The 26,429-nt window shown below is 41.3% G+C and overlaps 2 protein-coding genes across 19 annotated transcripts in view; one reads left to right on the top strand and one right to left on the bottom strand.

Moving 5' to 3' along the window:
- On the bottom strand, positions 1–23,415 carry LOC119022616 (glycine N-acyltransferase-like protein 3). Of its 18 annotated transcripts, XR_005076020.1 has the most exons (11): positions 23,225–23,362; positions 19,626–19,855; positions 18,355–19,086; positions 15,153–15,354; positions 14,437–14,587; positions 6,293–6,400; positions 6,087–6,216; positions 5,831–5,888; positions 4,655–4,744; positions 4,486–4,560; positions 1–4,357 (listed from the first exon to the last, which is right to left on the bottom strand). XR_005076020.1 is itself a non-coding variant. In XM_037103686.1 (7 exons), the coding sequence occupies exons 4-7, from the start codon at positions 6,347–6,349 to the stop codon at positions 4,024–4,026; spliced, it is 645 nt and encodes a 214-aa protein (XP_036959581.1). In that variant the 5' UTR covers positions 6,350–6,400; positions 14,437–14,587; positions 15,153–15,354; positions 19,690–19,825; the 3' UTR covers positions 1–4,023. The 18 variants fall into 18 exon arrangements, 2 of the variants coding, with proteins under 2 accessions (XP_036959581.1, XP_036959580.1); XR_005076016.1 differs by lacking the exons at positions 4,655–4,744; positions 5,831–5,888 and having other exon boundaries at positions 4,486–4,609; positions 18,355–18,604; positions 18,852–18,971; positions 19,690–19,855; XR_005076011.1 differs by lacking the exons at positions 4,655–4,744; positions 5,831–5,888 and having other exon boundaries at positions 4,486–4,609; positions 18,355–18,604; positions 18,852–18,971.
- gpr157 (G protein-coupled receptor 157) overlaps positions 22,867–26,429 on the top strand; it is a 7,183-nt gene continuing 3,620 nt past the window's right edge. The window contains exon 1 of the mRNA XM_037103684.1: positions 22,867–23,500. Coding sequence (XP_036959579.1) covers positions 23,124–23,500 — 377 coding nt within the window. The 5' untranslated portion in view covers positions 22,867–23,123. The remainder of the gene's footprint in view (positions 23,501–26,429) is intronic.

Consider the following 26,429-nt stretch of genomic DNA (forward strand, 5'->3'; position numbering starts at 1 on the left):
TCTTGTAGAACATTTATTTTGTTATTGTACATAACCATGGCCCTGGGGGTCTAAAACAACATTTCAGAGAACACAACAACATTTCAGAAAACACAACATTTCACAGAACACGACATTTCACAAACACAGCAACTAACAAAATACATTTTGTGAAAACACATTTCAGAGGTAGTTGTAGGACAAAGTAGTTACTGAATGTCCAATGTAGCTGCATGAAAACATGCAATTAAATATTGAAACATCACATATTCATTTAAAAAATATTAGATTGTTAGATTCCCAGATTAACCTATTTTGTAACTACAGGCTAAGCTGCAATACACAGTCTTGATATAACTCAAATAAAACCCACAGATATAAATGACATCATATGTCCATGGTGGCAATAATGGCAAAGAGGAAGATATAATACACTCACCAATATAAAACTGACTTCAGCTCAGTGCCTCACCACCTCAGGATCATTTTAACGTGTACCCTAAACTGCAGACTACACTGAGCTCACATGCTGAACGAGTCAGGTAGGAAATTACACTGCCACAGTTCACTCCCGGTCTCTTTTAGTTTGATAAATAAGTTTTAATTCATAAATAATGAAACTATAAAAAGCTGCTTTGAGCTTTTGACATTGTGACTTAACATTCACAGTGAGTGCATGGTCTCTCTAGTATGTCTGTGCAAAAAAAAAGATGGGATATTTCTGTCTTATTAATAAAAATTAAAAAAAAATTAACAAAAGGACAGTAACATGTTGTTATGTTCTGTCCAAAGGGCATGCATGTGATGTGTGACAGGGAAAATGAACCATAACTGATAATTCATACTCCAGTCTGTCAAGTACATCCCCTATGACCCAAAAACCCAACAGCAGGAGCCTGACATTATCGACAGCCCCAGCGACCCACGAATGCTCACAAGACTGAAACACTGGAGCACTTTGTTATTCAGCTTGACCTTCAGGCCATTCAGTCCCTCGCTGACATGGTTTAAAACAGCAGAGAATGATGTTAAGACGACTTGTGATCCTGTCACTGGCTGACACGCTGACCCCAGGCGAATGTCAAGTATTGTGATGGACAAGCATGATGTACCGTGCACTGGACCTTCATGTGCCACAAAACTGATGCAGTCATTTCTAATATTCTGAGCGAATATCTTAGGTTACAGGATGTCCTTTACAACAGCAAGATTCATTCATACAAGGAGTGGAAACAAGCAGCACAGTATTTTTTTTTTTTTTCCATAAACACTGAGCCCAGTAAATGATTATCATCTCTTATTTAGTGTTATTTTGTGCCCCAGACACTAGCAACTATAAAACCCTGCTCAGAATTTCCTCTGAATCTGCAGCCTGGTATGAGTCACTGCATACACGTGCACCAAATTGCACCTGAGTGTTGGGAAAGACTCATACACTGATGCCATCTAGTGGTTTCTCCGGAAAGTACACCTTTGGCTCGAGGTCTAGAGACTCACATTATCCTGTGAACCATGTCTACATAAAACTATACTTGATCTGTTTGTCTCTAATTCAGAATAATTACAGAATAGTACAATAAAAGTGAGACATGATGGCTCATGAACATGTGCTCAAAGCTACAAATGTTTAATATTAGGAGATGCTCCTTAACTTAAGCACTTATGTAAATTTTCTCACTTGGTATCTTCTCTGTGACAAAGACTGGAATTAATAGGACATTTAAAATGACCTTATTTGTTCAGTAGGTGAGGCTTCTGAAGGTAATATGGCTCATTTTACATCCTCGGCGAGGAACATAGCTTGGCGACTTGAATTACCTTCCCCTCAGCTCGTCTCCCGCTGAAAATCCCATTTTCCCATACGGTGATGGTGCAATGTGCTGAGCTTGGTGATATCTCAGGGCCCCTCCACAGTGGAGGAGGGGAGTGCAGACATGCTTACTGCCTCCCTTTTAGAAACCATCATTTCAGCAGGATCGATAGTACGTCCCACTTCCACGGCTGGCAGAGTGCACTGCCTCTATAGGGGGTTAGGGTGTGGGGGGTGGGGGTTTGTGCGGACAGCTGCACCAAGGCAAGTCTGAGCAGCAGCACACGCAGCCAAGGTGAATGATCGCATGCTGCGTCAGACACTCCGCTCCTCACTTGTACTGAGATGCAGTTTCTGAGGAGGACCAGTGGGTGGATGCTGTCCTCAAGTGGAGGTTGCAGTTGCAGGCACCATACTGATGAAGAACTAGTTCAGCCGTCAGGTACTTTGTGTTCTGACTCACAAACCCGCCTTGAGATGAGCAAAGATCTGCAGCTGATGCAGCTTGCATAAAATCCTCCTAAAGCCCCCTTTTTTCTTTTTTTTTTTCTAAATCGTCCTACACCTCTTTGACTGTATTGGAGGTTGAACACTCAAATAGATTCATGCTGTAGGTGAGAAGACGACTCATGTTTCAGTGGATGGCTTGCAATATAAGACCTGTGCAGTCCAGCGTTGTAAAGCAGAAATGTTTGGGCAGCAATAAAATTAATCTTTACCAGTTATTAGAGGAGTGTGCACGGACAGTGAGGTTTAGAAAATCAATCAGTCTGGGAAAACTGACCTCTGGTTGGTTAATTATAATCACATAGTATTGATCACAAGGCCCGGGATGCATTTTACACTCTTCTTTTAATCTGATGTCAGCAGTCCTCTTTCGTTTTTAGATTTATTACACCCTCTCTGTTTGACAATCATGTTGCAAAAACTGAATGTTTCTATTATTGCTTCTATTATAGATTAATCTCCTATTTTCTAAATTAATTGATAAGTCTATAAAACGTTATAAAATAATGAAAAAATAATTCACCATTCCATAAAAACAGAAAAGCAACGACTCACAAATTGGAGAAGCTGGAAAAACAATAATGTTTTGCTTTTAACTATCTGTTAACTTGGCAGCTATTGTAATAGTCAATCAACTGTTTAAATATAATATATTTTTAGTTTGGAGTGTTGGTTTAACTAAACAAGAAATTTAAGTAAGTCACCTTTGCATAATTTTAATTATTCTATGACATTTTATACAATAATTGTTTCAGCTTTTTTTACTAATTATTATGGACATGCAGTCATGATGATAGAATATTTCAAAATGGAATGTAAACCACTCACTTATTATTCTGAGCATCAAAGGGATAAAGGATGGTAATTTGTGCAGCTATAAATTTACAATGCAGAAGCAGCCACAGGAATGTACACGTTTATGTTACTTACTCGTTTAACCGCATCTGTGTACGTACACGCGTCAGCAAACATGCATTTAGCGTTTGCTGTTACTGGTTTGACTTTGAGAGGAGCGCTTGCTGGTTAAGAGTGAGGAAAGGGCGTCAGTGAGGATAGGTGCACCACTGCGGGACGGGGGGATGTGGATGGGACAGGATGTGTGGTGCAGTACGAGCATCCCCTCTGCTCAGATCGCTGCTCATTTGTCAAGTTTGCCTGCAGACTTGAATGGTGCATTGCTGCTAAAACACAGAGAGGCAATCAGCAGTGAAACAGCACACCTCCGGGGAAGGGTCCCAGGTGGAGGAGAGCCTCCTTGGGTGATCTGCAGATTAGGAGCTCTTTTCCTCAAGAAAAGCCGCTCAGCACATGCCGGAGGGTCAAACTTAAGACAGATTCGTGTTGTTCTCAGAGAATTGTTTCAGATTGAGGGACATTCGTAAATAGAAAGGAGGAGCATGGCTGGCATATTCATCAAATCCACCCTAAGGCCACAAAAAATGTTATTTTGGAGTTTGTTCTACTTGGAGTTTGCTGTCAGAAATGGACTAAACTGTCTAAAGCGCAGCATCCTCTGAGTGCTGCAGGGAAAACAGAATTCACAGAACAAGAAAAGTAATTGTTAAATGTTCCACTTTTACAATAAAACATTATTTTTCCAGTGTGGTTTCAATCATCCAACAGACCTTATTGTCATCAGTCCGCCTTACTGTCTGTCCTTGCATATTAGCTGCACTGACATGTTCTCAATACCAGCTCAGGCAGCATAGCCGCGTGAGGTCACAGCGTTAATAAACACCCTGGTTCTGCCGGTGGACGTGGCAGTAGACGGACAGACACACGGAGCTCATCTTGCCAATCACAGTCAGAGACAGAGCCAGGAAGTGACCGGCCCGTCTGTACTCTGGTAGGGTGTAGGCCATCCTCAGCTCACACAGCTCATAAGACAGCATCCAGGACACAGGCCGGCCCGTCTCATCCGTCACACAGTGGTTTGGCAGATGGTCTATGCAGGCTCTCACGTGGTTGAGGCTCCCCTGGCTGCCTCCATAAGGCAAGAGAGCGTCCATGAGCTCAGCGCGGGACTCACTGAGAATGGAATTTGGCAGCGGCAACACTTTCCTGGGCCACAGAGAAAAATGTGAACAAATGAATCAAGGAAATGTATATCATGATTTATTATCTTACTCAGTTGTGAAAAATAATGGAGCTGCCTGAACTGAGCCGATGAATACATTTCTAAAACTCACTCTTGGCAGCTCTTTTTCTCCAGGATGTTGTGGATGAAGGAGTGATAGCCCCCGTATTCTGTGATAAAGAGTCCACTGAGGGAGGCAAGTTCTTTGATGAGCTGACAATGTGAGCTTGGTATACCTTCCAGAGACACAAAAGCAAAGTGACTTATTTTTTAAAAGTTACCTTCTTCATCATACTGAAGGATGCATTGATCCAGATTTCCAACGCCAGAGCTCTCCTCCTCCTAAATTTGACATCTGTATATCACACTGCCTAGAACTCAATAGAATGTTTATTACATGAGGAAACGCGAGGCCAGGGATTGTTGTGGCTCACAGTCAATGAAGGAATGTAACTGATGGCAATGAAGAGAATTTTTTTTTGAGACATTGACAGAGTACCTTATCTGTTTTATAAGGTCAGTATCTGTGTCAATATCATTTCAGCATATTAGATTGGTGCATCCCTAACCATGACTTGTTGTGGGACTACCTGATTAATAAAAGATATTGTTGTTTTTTTGTTTTTTCTGATATTAAAACTGCATGGTGTGTTGCACTATACTGAATTATACAATAAGTTCCAACATTAAAAGACAGATTTGTAAAATATGCTCAGAATGCGAAGAGACAACAGTGTTGTTGTCAACAATGTCTATGTAGGGTGTTATAGAGATATCTACTGAAGTTAGCATGCTGACCAGCTAGCCCTAGCTCTCCTGTGTGAAGGCTATAATAGAAAATAAACTCCCAAAATTTAGTGAATAAACACTAAACAACCATGGACCTGCTGAATTCAAGTTTCATCCAATAAAACAGGAGCTATCTTTAAAATTTTGGCTATTTTTTACAAGATATTGTAAGCATTTAATGGAACAACTCGCCAATGAAAATGAATTAATTCTGTTAGATGTGACAACGTGTGTGTGTCATTTTCAAGCTCATACACACATATAACAGGAAAAATGAAGTCTAGTGATTTTCTATGATTCTCAGTGTCAAAAAATCTCACTACAGACCAAAATCAACAATGACTTGATACAACTTTTCCATCCATGGCCTGATGTATATCCTTTTGCTCTGTGACACAGACCTCTAAAAAATGTTATTAAAACAATCTTAAAAGATGCACTATTTTCTCATGTTTGAGTAACACTGGATAAAAGCTACAAAGAACAGCCATTTCAGGAAATTACTGTGTCATTTTTGCTTTAAATCAAATACATACTTGTGATCCATTTATAAAGATTTACGCCTTCACCGGCAACTAGTGGGCTTGGCACACAGTACTGAGAAACTCACTCACTACTAATGCATTGTTTTTTATGACTAATATAACACTATTAAAAAACATGAATACCTTCATTGTTGTCTTTGACATTCTTATCTCATGTCTTCTGTATTTGAAGGAGGTGAACCTTAAAATAATTTAGCAGTGAAAGACAGTATTGTTTAATGGCTGTAACTGCACCATGAATCACAGTTTTCTTATAGGAATACTGTATATTGCTACGGGTGTTTATCAAAATGAAACGTATCCATAAAAAAAAAAACATTTAATACACTCAGTAACACAACAGTTAAGTGAATGTTATGCCTTCAGTTTTTCACACTACCTCTGAATGTAGGTCCACTCTTCCAGTTTAAGACTCTCTCATTAAGCAGCAGACGTCTCAGTGTTGCTGGATCCTTGCTGAAGACGGAACATATGTCAGGAATCACCCCGAAGCTGCTGCTGCTGAAATGCTTCACAGGCAGATACAGACATCAACAGGCCACTCTGGAGGAGCATATAAGTTATCTTTGTCCCTGTGTGCTATACCTGTTTTCGACGATAACAAATGGCAGTAGTGAATGTAGGCCAGGAGTCAACACACATCTCCAGCTGACACGAGTTGTTGTGGGGGATATGCAACACTCCTCCAAGAACCTGGAACGCAGAACACAATGCAGTGGGGAAAAAGACAAAAATAACAAGCTGCCCGGCATCTCTGCAGATGAAAATGGCACAGGAAAAACACCGGAGACTCCAGTATATTCTGTAGATTAGATTTCATCATGCAGTATTCATATTTTATATTAAACATAAAGTTGTTTTCTGCTTTTTCTATCACACAGATATTAATGTTTCATTAAAGGAAGAGCAGCATTACACTGACGGAGTGTGGCAGGTCTCTGTGAAGGAAATTTTGCATCAGTGTGAGGTCCTTAAGTGTTTTCAAGATGATCATTTTGGTTGTTTCTTCAGTGTAAACTGGTTGTGAAAGGGAGCCACTTATGTTGGTTTACTGCTCAATGAGAATTTCCATTCTACTTGTACAGATACAATGAACAAGGTCCAAAGTCTTTATACTGGAAACCAAGAAATATTAACATTACCTGCTCTACAATTTACATATTTAAGTGCAGGCATCTTAATGTGAAAAATAGAAATCCAGATTCACCCACCGACAATGCTGTCCTGTGTTCCCTCCCCAGACTGCTTAGCAGCCACTGACACCTGGACTCACCTAGCCCTAACGACTCACACGAAAGCCGGTTAGGTCAACGACTCTCAGGACTCTGCCGGGACACACCTAGACAGGGTTAAAGCTGCAACTGCCCTCCAGTTAGTTAGATGAGAGGTGAAATGTCCTCAAGAAACTGAAACAAGTCCAGTTGCCTACAGGATAGCACTTAGTATTACCATAGCCTTCATCAGCATGACACAACATAACATGTAGAACACAGAAGATATTACACCACAATGCTTGAAATGTATAGTTCAGTTCTGTGAAGGCCTGATGAGGACAGTCTCCCTCAGTTTAGGCTGATCTGTGCATTATGCGTTTGTGTAAAGAACAAGCCGACTGCTGCTGACGCTGACAGAGCCGCTCCTTATTCTCCACAACCGAGCAGCCAGCTGTCAGAAGTTCAGCCACTCACCATAATGTCAATCCATCACACACCTCTTATTACTATCTGTCTCATACTGAGGGAGAAACCGATGACTCTTTGCACATCATATGTTTGACATATTGAGCTCTGCCTTTAATAACACAGTGAGTGATGTTGGAAGTGCTTCTTTGAGAGAAGGATTTCCTTGTCGGTAAAATGAACAATCTCTGTTGTGATTTCACAAGTGTGAGTGTTGAGCAGTTTGCACTGCTGTGTGCACACTTCTGCACAACCACATTTGGCCTCTTTTGTCGTTGACAGTGTGTGTCTTTTTAACTCCACTTGGCCTTGGGAGGAATCTGCTCGGCTTTACAAAATGAGGTCAACAAAGAAGCACTGGCGCAGTGAAACACCTTCTACTACAATCTCCCATCATTCAGTCTATCTCTACGCCAGACAGAGTGAGCCCAGCGGAGAGAGAAAGATGTTTGTGAAGTTAATTTATTGCTAGCTAGCTTCAATTACCTCCTCTCTGACTCAATTTTTCATCACCAATGTCAGATTTCCCCAAAGGATAGCCCCTAAAACCACCTAATCACTTACACTCACTGAAGCCCTTTTTTTATTTCACATCTTGTCAAGGTTTTCAGAGCTAAATTCTGCCATGTGCACCCAAAAAGTTTCACAGACACAGGAGTCAGCTGTCAGTCAAGGCAATTTGCCTCCTCGACTGAGGACTATTGAGAATTTGTCTGAATTGATGAGTAAACCAAGCAAGCTGCTGAGCTTGTAAATCAATATGTCTATTATCTTTTACGGACAGATCAATGGAGCCGAGGAATCGACTGTGAATGGTCAAAGAAAAAACACATGCAAATGCACCAGCTCGGCTCCATTATCTGCCTGCGTCAAGAATGTCTTTTTGTGACAGATATCCCTTTTTTTCCCCTCAGATGAGCATTACATCACAGGTTGTGTCTGATAAGTCAAGCAATCAGGCATTGACGATGGCCTGCTATGATGCTATCACCTACTTAAATAAACAGTTCTCATCAGCAACAAAAACCCTAATAGGCAGTTTTCCAAGTTCTTAATGCAAATCATAAACATGAGTGAGAGTCTTGTGTGTACACATTCAATGAGCTGCATAGATGACTCAACTCTGAATCTCAGCACTCGTATGATCTATGAGCCCTAACACACATTTACACATTCTGCCCTTGGCTGGGCTAACAAGAGAGAATATTAAGAAGAGTGGAGAGCCAGAGGCGATGAGGTGACAGTATCCAGGTAAAGCATAGCGAGGTAATCTAATAGGACATGTAAAAGGGCCCCTCCTCATGGCTTATTCATCACAGGGGATGCCATTACTGAAAATGGCGTGGGCCATGTGAGGGATATGCTGGCGGGGGCATTTTCCCTGGTGTCAAAGAGTACAGAGGAGAGGACAGATGCTGCGAGGCTCTGCAGGCTGCTGCAGTAGCAGCGCTGCATGCAGATCACACATGCAGGGGATGACGCTCCGCTCACAGCTGACGGCACGATGCACACCTATGATTCACGCTGACACTGATTGATATGGACAAGCAGCAGATCGTCAACAATCAGAGATGATCCATTATGTGAGTTTTACTGATTCAGCAGTCTTTTCGGGGATTCATAAGGGCAGGGATACAAGCTAATCAGATAGAAAAGCCTTGATGTAATACACAAACACTAATGTTCTTATAACAGGTGAGAGCACACCTTGACTTGATAGATTCAAGGTTAATATGAGATGCATGTACCAGAGGACAAAAGATCGCAGGGTTCACCTGGGGTCCTAGGCAGAACAAAGTCATGCAAGAAGGAAAAAAAAAGGGGGGGGAAAAAGGCCTGGATCCTGCAGTGAGGAGCAGAGAACGCTGCACTGCTGCAGAGAACAGCCGAGGCGCTGATGCCTGAAATGCACAGAATTTGTAATGGAGCCACCATTCTCCATACAAAAACCCATGCAGCGCACTGCAAACGTCATCGCTGAAAGAAAGACAGAAAGCTGAGAGAGTGAACCACTGAGTGCATTTTTGTGTAGTAAAGAACATTGCAGAAAGAGAAGTTCAACCTTATTGGCTGACTAAATGATGGATGATCTCACTCTCACAGAGTTGTGCAACGCGCAAAAGACAAATTTGGTTGGTCAAAGATATTTCTATGTTTTAGCGCACTGCAGAATAGCACCAGTAGTGCACTGCACTGTGGGTAATGAAAGGCAGGTATAAGGGACTGCAGATTAAGGACATTTTACTTTTGGTGAAGGTTATTTTGTTCCTGTGGGAACTGTGAACTTCTGGGCGAGTTCTGACATAGCAGCAATATTCACTTACTGATTGTTGCATTGTTATTGCTTGTGTGTCAAAATGCTTTGGTGATCTGTGCACAATTATCCTGTGGTGTGCCTTGTGTTTTGTTGGTGTACATGGTCTAAACAATTTCTTTTAGTATAGAGTACAGTAATTAATCATGTATCTGTCATATATCACCAGGTGTCAAAGGATCATTTTGATTTCAAACTGGTGACCAAGTCTGTGACTTTCTTAATCCAGCCTTAAACTGTCACATTTTCTGCTCCTCCATGTACATTTTTTTAAAATAGTTTAAGATCTTTCTTCAAAACATAGCAGGAGAAATCCTTCCGGGCATTTTCTGAGGAAATTAGATTTTAGAAATAATCTGACAAGTTCTAAATCACACCAGTGGAGATGGCCTCTCTGTGGAGCATACTGTTCCTCACTGAGGTTTGAGCACACTCATATCTCAAAGCAGCTTTTGCTGTAGTGTGAAAATGAATTAAAGGGGGATGGAGAGTTATGCGTGTGTGGAGGGGGTCTCTCTTGTGAGGAGTCCTTTACACTGATGATTCTCAGGGGTGTTTTTGGTGTGGGGGGGTTGGGGGGTGGAGGGGGTGCAGAGGAGGACAGGGAGGAGAGGAGGAGGATGGACTGAGGATGTGCACACACACTGACCCTGGAGGTTGCATTCCCCTTTAAAAGTCCCATCCCACTCAGATACGCAGAGCTCATGCAGGATCTGCTGCGGCAGTGGGGGAACACTGCTGAGCTGTGCAGTTTATGCTGCCAGCAAGCGTGCAAAGAAGAGGAGGGGGAGCGAGCGCGTACAGGAGGAGGAGGAGGAGGAGGAGGAGGAGTGAGGGAGAGACAGAGGGAGAGGGAGAGAGAGAGTGCAAACAATGTCATTCTGTTCAGGAGGCAATGCTGCAGTCAACTTTGCCGCGCCATGAAGGCACATCACAAGCGACCATGAGGCTCAGAGTGAGTGCAGAGAAGTTTTCCTCCTCGCCGCCCCGTGAGCGATGCAGTCCGAGACTCATCTGTAGGTATACATTTTATTTCCTTTCTAGCCTTCTTTACCTTGCATGTTGTCTCCTAATGTCTGTCTCTCCTTTTGCATCGGACGGTATACTTCCTAAATCAGCCTTACAGGAGTTGATATATCGGTGTGCATGCCTGCAGTGTGGAGGCTCCCGGCTGCTTCTGTCTCATCAGTGTCAGCCTCCTCTGCACCAGCAATAACCAGGCAGCAGCCAGCCAGCCAGCCAGTTAGCAGTCAGGCTCTGCTGCTCCCTCATCCATGTTTAAAGCATGGTACGGGCTGGAAATAGCAGCCGGCGTGTCAGATAGCGGCTGACTCGCCATTTGACACAAGGACAAAAAAAATAAAAAATAAAAAAAACTAGCCAGGATGGAAGACTTCAGTGGAGGAGACTTTTATCTTTGCTGACTTAGCTTTAACAAAAGAACAGACAGTCCCGAGCTCTCCACTTTTCTCTGCTAGTTCTGGGTTTATATTTAGCAGCATGTGTTAGTTGTGAATATGATGCTGGAAACTGGTAGGAAGGATCTATTGTGTCAGTGGTCCTGTGCTGTCTGTGTCTGAGTGCTGAAATGCGGAAATGAGGACGAGGCTACAGTGGCCTGCATGGGACAGGGGAGCTGTGCTGCAGTCATGAAGTTGTGCACTAGCTACTGGGACTTTTCTGCTGTCCTAAAAGTGGATTTCAGGGCAGAGCGTGGCTTTTTAAGATTCTTTTTGGGGAGTTTAGCACATACTGTGAGAGAAAGTACTGAGGTGGTTGTGTATGTATTTTTTAAAATTTATTTTAGTTTTACTTGTCTCTGGGATAAAAACAGACATGAAAAGGTCTCTCAGAGAACATCCACTCCAATAATATCAGTGCAGCAGTATCTCAGCAACTCTTTTGCTCTAAAAGTCGATGTTGCTACTTTTGTCTTTTATGCCATATTGCTCTGTCTATGCTCGACTGCAAGCCCTTTCAAAGGCCATGTAAAAATAGTTTGTGGGCGAAAAGCTTCATATAAAAGTGAGTCAGAGTTGAAAATTGTGCTGTGAAACTTGTCTGGGAGGTCTTGATGATGGATCCAGCCAGGTCACTTCACCTGGCTCTCGCCTGGCTCTGAGTTCACCTCAGGTAACTGTGCTAAGACCTTGAAATGCGGGTCCTGCGTCGTCATCGGGCTCTTTGTGAGGCTGAGGTCCAGAGCATCTCTCTGGCCTCTGGATTTCTCCCCACTGCAGGCGGGTGAGTGCGGGGGAACAGGGCGATAACTAAATGTACATGAGGTCCGCGCCACCGCCGGGGCCTGACATCATCTTGGAACATCTGCAGTTCTATGGCTCGCACTTTCACTGAGGGTGGGTGCTGCACTGCCAGCAAAGGAAATTGCCGCACTCACCTGATGTTCCTTGCGCCTCACTTCTGCCCTCCCCCCACCTCCCACCCTCTCTCCTCTTCTTCCCTCCTCCTCCTGCCTCATCTCCAATTTCTCTACTGTAGTCTCTCTCAGAGGTACAGTTGCCCAGCATAGCGCCTCACCGGCATGCTTTGCACCTCTGTGATTCTGCCCCACCACCTCCCCCCATCCTCTCTCCTACACTCACCCTCCCCCCTCCCCTCCCCTGATGAAAAAGTATGCAGCACATGCTCCCACCATCCTCCTTGAGCAATTTGCCTGAGTGAATAGAGAGAGCAAGAGAGAGAGTGAGAGAGAGAGAGAGAGAGAGAGAGAGAGAGAAAAAAAACCAAGAGCCAGTCAGCCAGCAGCAGAACAGCAATCCTGCAGTGTCCTGCAGCAGCTGAGTTCCTGCAGTGCCGGCCGTGAATAGCATACATGCACACACACACAGACGTTACCGCACACACACTCACAGTGCTGCTCATCGAGACTCACAGACACAGACAGCCCCTCAGTCATGTGACACACTGGTGGTAAATGTGAGGGGAAGCAGGCCGTCTGGACCCTGGACTGGACTGAGCTGAGTTTAGAGACAGAAGACACACACACACACACACACACACACACACACACACACACACACACACACACACAAACACACACACACACAAACACACACACACACAGACACACACACTGCTCATGGAGCTCCACAGGGAGGCAATGGTGAGATTAGCCGGTGGCCCCCCTCCTCTCGATGGTGCATTGTCCCGTTCCAGCACTCCAGTTCCGATGATGTAATCAATGCAGCAAGCTTTGAACTTGCTGGGCTAGGGGTTCCTGCCCCCCCACCCCCTCCACCTCTCACACGCCCCCCTCAGGTGTGTGAGGCCTCAGCTGTAGTCTGTGTCCAGGTAACAAGATGAATTAATTCCAGTTTTATGTGATAATTTAGCAATTAAAGTGCAGGCTGTCCACATTTCACTCTTGTGCAAGCAGCAGATAGTGTCATGCTGCCGTAAATTAAAGAACCAACTCAATTGGTGAAACTACTGCTGGCACTTTGTCAAAGCGCTGCTGTGCAGTGCAGTGCCGCATCACCACTTCTAATAAATTAAAGCAACTGTCTGCAGGCGAATACGCCTTTGCTGCTCGTCTTTTCTACAAAGTTGCTCTAGTTGCATGCAGTGGGGGGGGGGGGTACTACCCTCTGAATTCTTTCTGGGCGTAACGTCATAGTGACTTTGTTCTCTCATTGATAAGGTCATCAGTCTGTTGACGGGCTGCAGTAGAGTGGAGAGCAGCACCAGTGATGTACAGTACGCTGCTCTAAGAGATGCTCAGGCAACCCGATTGAGACCATATTGAAGCGGGTGAGATTTGCTGAGCTGGTTCCTTCTACTGCATCCAGAATCTGCCTAGTGATCAACTTCCACTACAGCAGTGATGAACTGGCATTACCCCTCCTCTAGTGAAAAAAAAAAAAAACCCTCAGCTAGCATCAGAGCAGCTCTGCATAATTAGCACTCGTGGATGGTGATGATTCTGCACATTTGACACAGTTTAATGTGTCAGTAGCTAAGCTGTACATAGATGTATATTTGTATTTTATAGCTCTCTGATCCATCAGATAGACGATTCTTTCTCCACTGCATTAATACATCACCTTTAAATTCAGATCTGACATGATTAAACATCACAAATCTGAGAAAATATTAATATTTCACGTTTCAAGTTTTTGCGCATGCATTCCTCAAGATCTTCCCAGTCGTTTAATTCATGCTGATAGGCTTCATCTGTAATTGATGTGACCTACAGTGGGTTACTGTGTAACATCAATTGATGAATCAGCAGCTTTCATTAGTATGCTGTGCTGGTGCCCAGTTACAGCTTCTATAAACTATTCATTCTGCTGTGTAAAGGATAAAACAGCACTACTTGCTAATAAGACTATGAATGAAGCGCAATACTGTAGCTACAATATTAATTTCACTTGTATCCATTACAGCATTAAAGATGGAGTTTTTTAGCTTCAGCCACTAAAAGACAAAGGCTGCTGCTGCTGCTTCCACCGGCTGGACAGGGAGGCTGAGAGAAGAGAAAGAACTCACTCCCTGCAGGCAAACTGTTCTTTATGATCCGTGAAACAACAAAGATGATTTAACAAGTCAGACCAATTCAAAAATGCTCTTCTCTTTTACACTTTTTCAGCTGGTCGGCATTGTCACCTCACTTCAGCTAAAGAAATCTGCTTCACCGTGTCCACCAGCTTAATTTATGTTCAAACAATAACCCCTTCATGTGTTGAGTGTGGAAAGTAAAAGCTGTGTATGCTAACCGACTGAAGCAGGCTGAGTCATGCTGGGTCTTTTTCCTGGGTTTCCCCTCTCTCTGATCCTCTGCTCCTCCCCCTCTGGTCTAGGAGCAGGCTCATACACCGGTCCGGCTGTTGGTGGCGTGTTGGAACATGCCTTGACTTGTTGTGCTGCCTGAGCGGGGCAGAGAGAGAGAGAGACATCCACAGATACACAGAGGGAGAGGGAGGAAGAGAGAAGATTGTGGTCAAGGCTTTGCCAGTGTGAAGTGACCCACACAATGGGAGAGCCCTGCAGCCCCGGTGGACAGACTCCTGCTGATGTCAACACCCAGAGTGCACTCACTGGAGACGAGCCTGGATGGAGGAACTCCACTGCTGCCTGGCTGCGTGGTGAGTGTCAAAACTCTGTGTGAATAAAAACCTCTCACGTATAATTTTACAACTGAGCACTTGTGCAAGCGCTTTGGTTAATTGTTATTGCAGAGAGAGGATCTCTACTTTAAAACTCCAGAAAGACTAATTAGTGTGGGGAAATCAAAAGATACTAAAATGAGGCCTTCAGATCCACTTAATAAGTCCTGTAAATTGATTTAAGTATAAATGAGAACATGTTAATTTGAAGTGTACGGCTTTAAGTGTTGTGAAAGCGTCCATGACGAGTCTTGATGCTAACCCGATGCCATGGTAACTATACAAAAGGTTATTGAATGCAGTGATACACCCAGACACACACTTACCAATCACACAGTGGCACAGTAACCTCCGCACAGACAGAGCACCACCGTTGACCCTTTCACAAGCCCCTGGGGACTCGGCGATCATTGTCTGACCACAGTTTGATCCTCACAGAGAAGGACAGCTGTTTTTGTTATTGTTTTCTCTTCTGGCCAGAATGAAAGCCGGTTTCTACCGGGAAACCCAGCAGGCCACGTCTCCTCTCTGAAAAAGCAGAAACCAGACAGATGAAGAGTTCAGAGTTCCTAACTTTTAGTACAGAGAATTAAAAAAGGGGCCATTTTCAGCCAGGGGCTGTCATAAGATTACACACAATGTACATAGAAAAGCTGATAAAGACACGCTGTCACATTTAAAAGCTTCATCTTACCGACTAGCGCTGCACTCAGAACTCAACTACATTAGTCACTCAAGTGACTCAAAAGACAATCATTTAGTGTCTCGTGTACTATGATCTGTGTATTTTGCTTCTGTGTGGTCAAGTCTGCAGATAGGTACTGGGGCAACTCTATTTTAGGTAACCACAGGTAGTGTGTACTGTGGGTAATACTCAAAACCATTGAATTATTAACTGCACATGCAGAAATGAATTAACGCCTCTTAAAATAGTTCAATAGGCTTTTTTGAAAACTTCTAATCTTATTCCATCCATCTTCAAATTTTCAATCTGAAATTAAATAAAAAGCAAAACTTAAATACATTCTTTAGCTACATAAACCTCAGGAGAGGCTTGGCTCCGGCACCAGGCATGCCATCATGTGAAGCAAAAATCAGAAACATGGCTGTACAGTAAATACTAGTGTCATTGTCGGCCATAAGATGATTAGGTTTGTGTAAAGGGAACTGGAGCAGAGAAGCATGACTGTTTGTGCGTTGTTAGCTGACACTGGAACAATTAAGAAATGCACAACAAAGTGGAGCACGGAGGGGTGGGTGCACAGGGTTTGTGATGTTAGGTAGCGGGGAGATGAGTGTGATCCAGAAAGTGTGGGTGGGTCTGGAGTTGGGATGTGTATTATATATAGCTGTGTTTCCACCCAGTCCCCAGAACTTTTGGTTCCAAGAACTCTTTTCAAGAACTGAAAAGGTTCCTTTTGCCAACAGATAGACAACGATAAGGCCAATTAGTCCACTGACGTATGAAAGGGTCATGGATTCTTTTTACATTTTTTTGTGCATGAAGACATCACAATCGTCCATATCTATCTATCTATCTATCTATCTATCTATCTATCTATCTATCTATCTATCTATATATATATATATATATATATATATATATATATATATATATATATATATATATATATATATACACACACACACACATCATGTAGAAAATGTACAAAATGTAACTATCCTGGGCAATCCACATCTCTGTGCAATTATATTCATATGTTTTTAAATACTTTCTTTAGTTAATTTTTATATTTTCGTCTTGCTTCATCTCATTTTCATTTTTATCTACTATTCAATCACTTTCTGCTTCTGCTTCTGACTCTTAAATTGTTGTTTTACAAGTGAACTTCCCCAGTGAGGGTTCAACAAATCTGTATTTTATGTGATCTGTATTTCTGGAAAGTACTACCCCCCCTAGCAGGGACTTTTGGGGGATAAAATAATAACCCTAGATACTAATTTAAAGACTGGTATCAGCGGTGGAAATACAAAAAACAATAAAAAATCACAGTCCCTTGGGGAAGTTCCTGAGGTGGAAATGCAGTTCATGTGTATCTGTGTTTGGATAATGTGATGAGAGCTCCACTGCGTTGCTGAGGAGGTTTGTTGCCTGTAGGTTGAGCATGTCATGAACTACAGATTTGTTGGGGAGAACTGCTGGTGTAAGAACTGAGCCTAAAAAAACAAAAAAAAACAACCACTATCTCAATTTTGTTACACTTTAAACTGCTGATGTGAGACCTCTTATACTTTAATAAATTGACAAATATTAGATATATTAAAATATATATTAAAATAATTGTATCTTTTTAAAGATCTTTATCTTTATGAAAACTTCAAAGCAGTTTTTGACACATGGGTGTAATGAGGCAAGTCTATACTTCAGCGTTGCCAGACACATCAATTACATTTTTATTTCATATGGTAATTTACTTTCTAACAATTTGTCTGTCATTTAACAAAATTAGCTTTGCTTAGCAAATGGTCACTTATAGTACTTTGAACATTTCGGTGATCTTAAGAAAAGGACAGTGACTTATAAAATAACATGGACATATAAAAATGTCTTAAATATTATTAATTAATGGTGTTTATTTCTGATATAAATCACTTCTGGTATCTGAAATATTAAGGCTCATCAGCTTAAATTATTTTCTCGGCCTCTGTTAAATTCAGTTTAACAGCTGTATTAGAGATGACCACTGTGTCTCTTACTGATGTTTTTTTACCTGCTACAGTGTTTGTTTGTTTTTTTTATGCACAGGAGTTTTTCCTCACTTGGAGTGAAGGTCAAAGTACAGAGGATGTCGTTTGCTGTACAGATTGTAGAGCCCACTGTGGAAACGTGATTGTGCTTTTGGGCTGTATAAATAAACATGATTTGATTTGAACTTCAAATATTCCATCTACTATTTAGAAAGCCGATTAATCATATATGTAAAGATAACCAAAATATCCCTGTTCCAGCCTCCTGTTGATGATTGTCATATGTATTATGTGACTGTGAACTTAATATCATTGTGTTTCGGACCCTTGGTCGGACAAATCGTGACATTTGAAGAAGCAAACTTGGAATTAAGGAGATGTAATTTATTGACCAAATTAGAAAATAATCATCAAATTAATTGTTAATGAAATTAATCATTAGCTGTAGCTGTATTCGTATCGTTCCATCCGGACATTCTCAGTCATATTGGCTCCAATATCCTCTTACATCAGCGTACTTTGCCTGAGTGATAACTATTTCCTTTTCCTGGACCTATAAATTCTAAATAACTGCGTATTTAACATTATTTTAAAGCAATTTTGCTTTCTAGTCAATTTCAATATTTTTTTAGATCTCCTAAATCAATTCATGCAAAATCAATCCACATCTCACACTAGTAACTATATTACTATACTATTCATTATCTTTTTCTGTTTGGTCATTAATACAGAAAAAGGAAGATGAAATTCTGACAGGAAAGCTTGAGCCAACCTGAGGCCGGAAACATATTTGTTGACGGGTTCTGAGAGTCGAGGCACCTGGCTCCTGCTGCTGCTGTTTGCCATGTGATGCAGTGAGGCAGCCACTCATTCATTTAGCAAGCAGGGTGTTGTTTTCACTGGCATTCCTCAATCCTGTATTAGGGATTACATCAAGCCCTGCGCAGGAAGGAATTCCTCTCATCATGTGCTCAGTGGAGGCGGCGTTTGGCTTGCCACAAAGACACCCAGATGCAACCGTTTGGCCACTGAAAGGAGGCCAGGTGCTCCTGTGTTTCAGTCGACATCACTTGTGTAAAAGAAGAGCAGAGGCATACATATTTAGTGTTGGTATCAGAAGGGCCTATTGTGTCAAAAATTATATCAGAGCATCACCAACAGTTTCTTTAACATTAGATAAGGTCAAAACGCTCCAAACACCAATTATGTAAGGAATTTCCAGTTATTCAACCAAAAATGCGTCATAAAATACACCAAAAGCAGACATGGGGAGCTACAAATAGCCTCGCTGCGAATTCAGACAGTGAAGGTACAACCAGTAGAGGACGTTCATCCATCTGTGTTTTTCCAAACATCCCTCCGGACACCTCCCTTCCTCCTTAATAATTCCCTGTTCCTTCATTTGCTGCAGATCACTCTCTAGTATCCATGTTGTCCTGTCAGCAAAGCAGAGTCCACAGGGAGAGGGCAGTATGGAATGGTCAGTCGGCCCAAAAATAGCACTGCAGCGAGCAAATGCAACTGATAGCGAGGGGGTTTTAGCTGTTGTCCCTTAGGTACACAAGCACACAGACACTTGCATTATATAGTGCTCATGTGAACAGATAGCCATGCCAGATACACACACACACACACACACACAAATAGATGAGAGCTAAATCAAACTGAGCTTTTTGTTGCAAAATCATGAGTCATGGCAAATCTATTCTTAGTTCGGGGGTGTTTGTGTTTGCCCAAGTTGTGTGCACTTAAAGTGATGCTGCAAAAAAGGCTAGAGGAGTATCAAGAATCTGTTTGGGAACAAGCTTTGGGTCACTCTGGGCAGCGGAGCATCAATGCACCGCAGTTATATAAAGCCAAGTTGGGAAGGAGAGAGTGCCTCTTTAAATCTTAATCCAAGATTTCCAAAGAGAAAGGGAATCCAACCATATGTATATTTTCATTTTACATCCAAATGTATCAGGCCAAATCAGTCTTAATCCATGACACAATTCTTATCCAATCATTATTTCCCCATTTCTCTTATAGATATTCTGGCTATTGGCAAAGGACCATCCCACCCCCCAGGGGTTTTAGTGTGAGGCCGTTACCTTCCAACCACTGCACCATGAAGCTGGGCGTGAAAAGTGTGAGCGTCCGCAGTGCCAGACTCACAGGTGGAAGTGCCACGCCAAAGATCAGTCAAAAGGTGGAGGGAAGGACAGTTGGACGTGGCTCCTGTGGGTGTTTCTCTGGCAGTGTCTTAGCTGGTTGTTGTGAGGAGTGAGAACGAAGCAATCAGCAAGTATACTGCCGCAGAAATTCTTCGCAATAAGAGGCCCTGGGATCACAGCCGGCACAGGGAGAAAAACTGCGTTATCAGCATTGTAGCAAACATGGATCCTGCTGCTACTGTAAGTTCTTTACATATGTGTGCTGACACTGTAGAAATTAACAAGAGCAGTGGACCTGACACACAATTAACCGAAACAGATCAACTAAGAGAGCATGGCCTTTTTGTTCACAGCCACTACAATATTTACAATTGGATGAAAGCGTTAAACGTCAAACGTGTTTCTATTAGGCTCTGCTGCCATCTTGTGACTGAATGCATCCTCCCAGCCTGCTTTTGTTCATTAAACACTGCAGCAATTTGTAAAACCTACATCGTATTTTGTTTTCAGTCTAAATTCCATTTCACTCAGAAAAAAATGGCATGGCTCAACAGGACTTGGGATTCCTTTAAAATTGTAGATGCATGTTGTATTTAATTTTGCTTCACGAATACAAAGTACTTTCTGGACGCTGACACAAAAATATTAAATGCAGATGATTGTTAATAATCAGTTACAGTCTAATAAAGTATTCATGTCATAAATTATTACTGTCAAAATAAAAAGGGGAAAATTAAAGTGACATAAATGTTTTCACTTGCCTCATTTGTTTTCAGAGTGCACATGCATTCAGTTATTATGGAAAAACTTGTGTTGTTGCACTGTGTGAGAGCACTTTGAGATCCTTGAAAAACGTGATGTTGCCATGCAAGTACAGTACACAGTACAACTAATGAGTGCAGATGAGGCAGAATGGCTTGGATGCCAGGTGCACACTAGTTTAGTTTTTCACTGAGCAACTGCAGACACAGCTGACTGTATAGTGCGCTCCTGATCTAAGCACCAAGAAACACCTTTTGCCTTTATTAGTGGTCAATTTATTGTTAACACTTGGACTGTTTTTATGCATTGTAAAAGAGATGCGGATAATAATGCAGATGTGTTTGCAGCGGACTGCAGGACAAAAAAGACAATGCACCACTGCATTGCTGCAAACACAAAAACAGTTTTATTTTTATGGGCTGCAGCGATGCAGAAGCATTAAAAGCTTGCTCTCACACAAGGAAGCTGCTTTAGGGCTTTGTATCTTTTTATATTTCGTCAGCTCTTTGGAAAGCCACAATTATAAGGCCACCAAAAAATGAACAGCTGCTCACGGCATTACTCATTACTCAAAAATGTCGCAAATGCTTACTTTATGATGGTGGGCCCATGAGTCCAATGACCTGTTTGATAATGAGGAAATTTACTTTGAGGCAAAAGGTGACCACCAGCAGCACATTTTAATTAAATCTGCATTATAATTTCCTTTTTAAAGTCCTTTCATTGCCCCAGAATGCTAAGACTGTTGCTGTTAAATGAGGGTGACAAACTCAGGTTTTCCTACAAATCAACGCTTACATACTGCATGGGTAATGCGATGTGTTACTGTGACCTGCCTTTTAAAAATGAAATATGTTTGTCATCTGCATTGTTTCAATATGTTTCAGTTAGAATTCAGCCAGTTCATGCATTCATGCAGAATACCTTAATATTCATAATACAGTAATTAGTTCTGAAATGTTAAAAGAATAACTGGCAACAATTTTTATACACGATTAACCATTCCAGTTTTTTACCGAGCAAAACTGACAATCACAGTTGCCACTTTTTTGTGTTTGTTTTATTGAACTGTGGATTTGATACCTTGAGATTTTGCAGACAGTCGGACAAACCCAGCAATTTTAAGACATCACTTTTCTTAGCAATTGTGACAGGTATTTTAGGACATTCTCAGGAGGTTTTATTGAGCATGCAATCAATCCAATTCACCCAAAAATGAATCGAAAGATTAATCAATAATTAAAACATTTATTACTTGCAATCCAAATTGGGGGACTACAGGTGCTTCCAAAAAATATTTACACACATGAATAGACTATGGAAATGCCCTGTTTTAGATTAAAAATGAGCAAAAACTTAACCGTCTCCATGCTTCCAATTATTTTCAGAAATTATTTTACAATTAATTAATTCAAGCCATCATGAGCTATTAAGGGATGCTTTTACTGTCTTAGCTTAACTTACTTCACCTGATGAAGTTTGTATGTACTCTTTTATTCTCTTTGAGCTGCGATTCTTTTCTATTTGTACTATTTCAAGTTATTTCTTTTACATGACCCTTTTATAAGCTTGCACTTGTGTAAATACCCTCTAAGATAACATGTTACTATGTTACAATGAATAAATGGTAAACTTCAGTTAATAGTTAAAAAAACAAAACATTTTTTGTTAAGTTGCAACTGATGTCCATAATAACTTGTAAATGGTAAATAAACAATGTGTATATCACCAATAAACATTTTTACATTGCAGCTAATGTTTAACCTTACAAATACTTAATACATTATATCATTTAACTGTTTGTTATAGGTGAAATACCCAGAAACTACAGGTTATTCAACATAAGTTTACTGTTTATTAATGATGGTTATCTAAAAATGGGCTGAATGCAACTAATTGCATCCACTCAAGTGACTGAATTTCAGTTGGTACTTGTACTTTTGTGTGAGAAGAATACTTTGTACTTTTACTCAAGTATTATTTTAATACCAGTAATTTTACTTGTAACTGAGTAATATATGAGTAATGTAACTGTGCTCATACTTGAGTACATTTCAGTCTTGCACAATTGTTAAAAAGTGGTACCCACTTTAACTGCTTTGCAAGGACTTAAGTAGGAATGGGACACTTAGTATAGTGTTTTATGGGCACCTTTTTCTTATTTATATGTGAAAATCAGATGTAGTATTATGTAGTGCTTAACTGCTCTGTGTTAAGCATGCCTGAAATGACAGATGGCATAACAGAACAGATAAATAACAAACATGACTAGGAAGCAAAAGTAAAGGTTGTCAACTGTTTTTAAGTTTTTAACTTCCTAGCTTTACCAAGGCCCCATAAACAAAGGCCATTAGAGACCGAAATAGACTGCCCATGAGCAGCTGACTGACTTCTGCTTTTGGTTCCGGTTGGTGCAACGAGACCGAGAGGCGGAGAGGGAGGGGTTAAACACTGAAGGAAAGTTTGTTTGGCTCCCTTAAAAGCAATGGACGAAGTTTGTTAAGTCATAAGGCTGGAGTCAGTTTTAAATGCCGCCTACACGGAGAGATTGTTGTAACACCCAAAATGCAAAACATGAACGTTTAATCGTCTCGTCGGAGGGATGTTGTTTGACAGAGAAACGTCTGCGCGTGAGGTGATCGTAAGTTAGTTCATATGTAATCACACTGAACGATGGCTGAGGGAAACCACACAGTTGTGTACTTGTCAGAGCAGGTGATCGTTTTGTTTTCGTGCGCGCTGTCGTTTCTAGGCTCCTCGCTCATCATCCTCACCTATATTATTTGGTCAGACTTGAGAACGACTCCGAGGAAGCTCCTAGTTTACCTCTCGGTGTCTGACTGGCTCTCCGCCGTCTCCTACGCCTTCGGAGTCTGGAGAGTTTTTCGCACCAACTCGGTGGACTGCATCGTTCAGGGGGCGATATCGACTTTCGCCAACACCAGCTCCTTTTTCTGGACGGTGGCCATCGCTGTTTACCTGTATGTTTTCATCGTGAGGTCCAGCCAAAGAGTCGCTGACAGCCTGGTGTTGTTTTTCCACCTTGTCAGGTAAGTTCAAAGGTTAGGTCTAGGTTGATTTGCTTCGTGGCTGCCATGCTAACTAAAAGCTATTATTAATTTCTGGGCTAGCAGCTAGACAAGATCAAGTTTACGTAGTTAGCTTCGGTGAGACAACAACAAGTAAAGCCACCTGCTGCCTGCTTCATTTTAGAGTACACGAACTTGTTTCAGCTTAGTTCGTGTGTTAGACTGGCCTAATTTGCTCATGGTAGAAAAAAATATAACATTTTAAGGCTATAAAGTTAGCCTCGCTGGCTAACTTACTCCAAGCTACCACAGCGACAAGAACAATGTTTCCATGGCAACACGGTCACAGGGACATTCTGAGCCCCGCGCGCGGAGTAACCTTTAAAGGAGCCGGCCTTTTGTTCAGATAAACACACTGATAAGCGAGTTATTGCATTTGTTTAAGTGAAATTAAAAGAAATACCCCTTTGTCTGTTTTTATGATGTCAAATGCAGACACTGCTAAGCAACCACATGTGATCATAAACCAGCTGATGGATAAACTTGCTTTAAGGCAGGTTAACTTGATCTTGAGCTGAGGTCGCAAGATGGTGTTTTTTAAGCTCCATCTCTAAGTGGGACATCAGTGTCATCACAATAATCAGACTTAAAGTGACTTCCCAGTTGTTTATCTGCTTTGGCAAAGTAGAATGTGAATACATGGAGGCTGCTGTTCTTGCTAACTTAATGGCCTATTAGATCTAAATGAGTGCTGGTAAAGAAACCTTTATTTTTTTTTATTGCTGTCGGCTGTTTATTATCACTTTCAAATTACAGTCTAGTCCCATAATGATTTAATTATGTCTCACAACAACATAATTATCCCTAATGTCTTTGTTGCATTGTCTTAATCTGTTTTTTAATTAGGCAAGGCGAGTTTATCCTACAGCACCTTTCAAATACAGGGCAATTCAATGAGACATTAAAACAGGATACAAAACAATACATAGCAATACTGGAATGGCACCCAGTAGAGTGCATACCTCCGCCAAGGCCCAACAGTCCCCTTTAATTCAATCAAACCTAATCCAATACTGAAGTGAAAAGCCTGGTTTGGCAAATATCAGAATATGTGTAACAGGGTTATATAATCTGGATCCAAAAAAAAGTTACAGAAAAGAAAGTATGATTATATTACAAATACTTTTAGTAAAAAAGACAATTAGATTACTAACATAAAAAGATTGAAACACTGGTTTGTAACCAGTGAGGGCTTTTTCTGGTCCAAAACCCAGCCTCCATCCGATTTTTGTGAAAATCTGTTCAGTAGTTTTTGTGTAATTGTGCCGACAAACCAACAAGACGCAGCTGAAAACATAACCTCATGGGTGGAGATAATAAGACAAGATATCATAGTACATTAAAGTAAAGTAAAGTAAAGTAAGATAACATGGAAAACAAGGCAAAAATTGGATAAAACAGAATTAACAGCAGAATGAAAATTTCAGTGTAATCACCACAGTGCACGATATGGATGAAGAATCCCAATTTAATTTAATAAAACAAAGTGTCAAACATGAAAGTTTAAAGAGAACAGACAGTTGGAGCAGAGCCTGGGCTGAATGCTGCTTCCCTGTGTGAACATCAAGCTTACGTTCCCTTACGTTCTTTGTATCACATGTCTTGCAGGAACCAAACATTCAGATTTAATTTTTTATGTTGTTGAGCAAGTAACACTTGGAAATTCTCTGCAACTGCTTCTCTCACTTTGTGCAGGTGATGAAATTGGATGAAAAAGACATGGGCTGACATCAGCAGGGGGGAATGTCTTGACCTGGTTGACTGACATGGAATTATTGTTGCCCTCGTCTACTGGTTCATGGAAATTGTTCTCACTTGGTGCAAGAGTAGACTTAAATAAAACTCTGATTCATCTGTACCTTTTTTCATATCTAATTTAAAGCAACACTGTAGTCAAATGCAACTAAGGGAGATAGGTAAAAATTACGTAGCTCAAAAGGAAAAGAAATTTGTAGCATTAATTTACCATTTTCATTTCATTATGTTTGCTCCTGTGTTTGCCATTGCGTTTAGATATAACAACCCATTCATCTTAACCTTGAATATATCATATTTAAACACATTAGATTTCCATAGTTGTTAGATGTGGTCATTAAATTACACACAATATGCCACACAATATTGGTCGAATTTGATTTTTCCCAAAATGAAGCAATATTTCAGTATTGTTAAGCTTAATTGCCACCCAAACCTGAAGAGCAAGCAAAAATGTCATGCTTGTTTTTATGCACTAATAGTTATTAGCTACCACAATTAAGAAAACAGTGTAAGCTCACAGTCCAAAACTCTTTACGATTGGGTTTTTCAGGATTAAACCCTCGTAAAAGGTTTCACTGTATAACAGCTATCTATATGAAGGAAGTTAAAAGGTTAAGGAAACCACTTGTTTCATTACAAGCTCCGGTCTACTTTGAATGCTCTGAATAAGCACATACTTCTTCTGTTGTCAGCTCTCCTTCCGCACATTAATGAGCTGTCCATGTTGATTGTGAAGATGTGAGGAGGGAGTTGATTCACTGTTCCCCGCTGTATAATTGATCTATTTTTGGACACAAGAACATTTTCACCCCTGGGTGCACCTCGCAGCAGTGTCTGTGGTTGTTGTCATTGTGATTCCGTTTCTGTGAATTCTCAAATGCTCCACTGAATTGAAGATCGCACAACAGAGCCATTCATCGAGAGGTGTATGCATAACACACACATAAATAACAAGCCCTTAAGCACTATGGTATTTCCAATGATTAAGCTTATACTGCCTTGAAAGTATTCTTTTAATTTGGAGTTATAAGCGAAGAGGCATTGCCTCAGGGGGAAGCGGAATAAACAATGTTCCTCAAAGTGTCGAAATCGCTTTGTGGTTTTATGATGCACAGAACAAAAACTACACAGC

Source organism: Acanthopagrus latus, chromosome 7 (genome assembly GCF_904848185.1).
Source record: "Acanthopagrus latus isolate v.2019 chromosome 7, fAcaLat1.1, whole genome shotgun sequence".
Lineage (NCBI taxonomy): Eukaryota > Metazoa > Chordata > Actinopteri > Spariformes > Sparidae > Acanthopagrus > Acanthopagrus latus.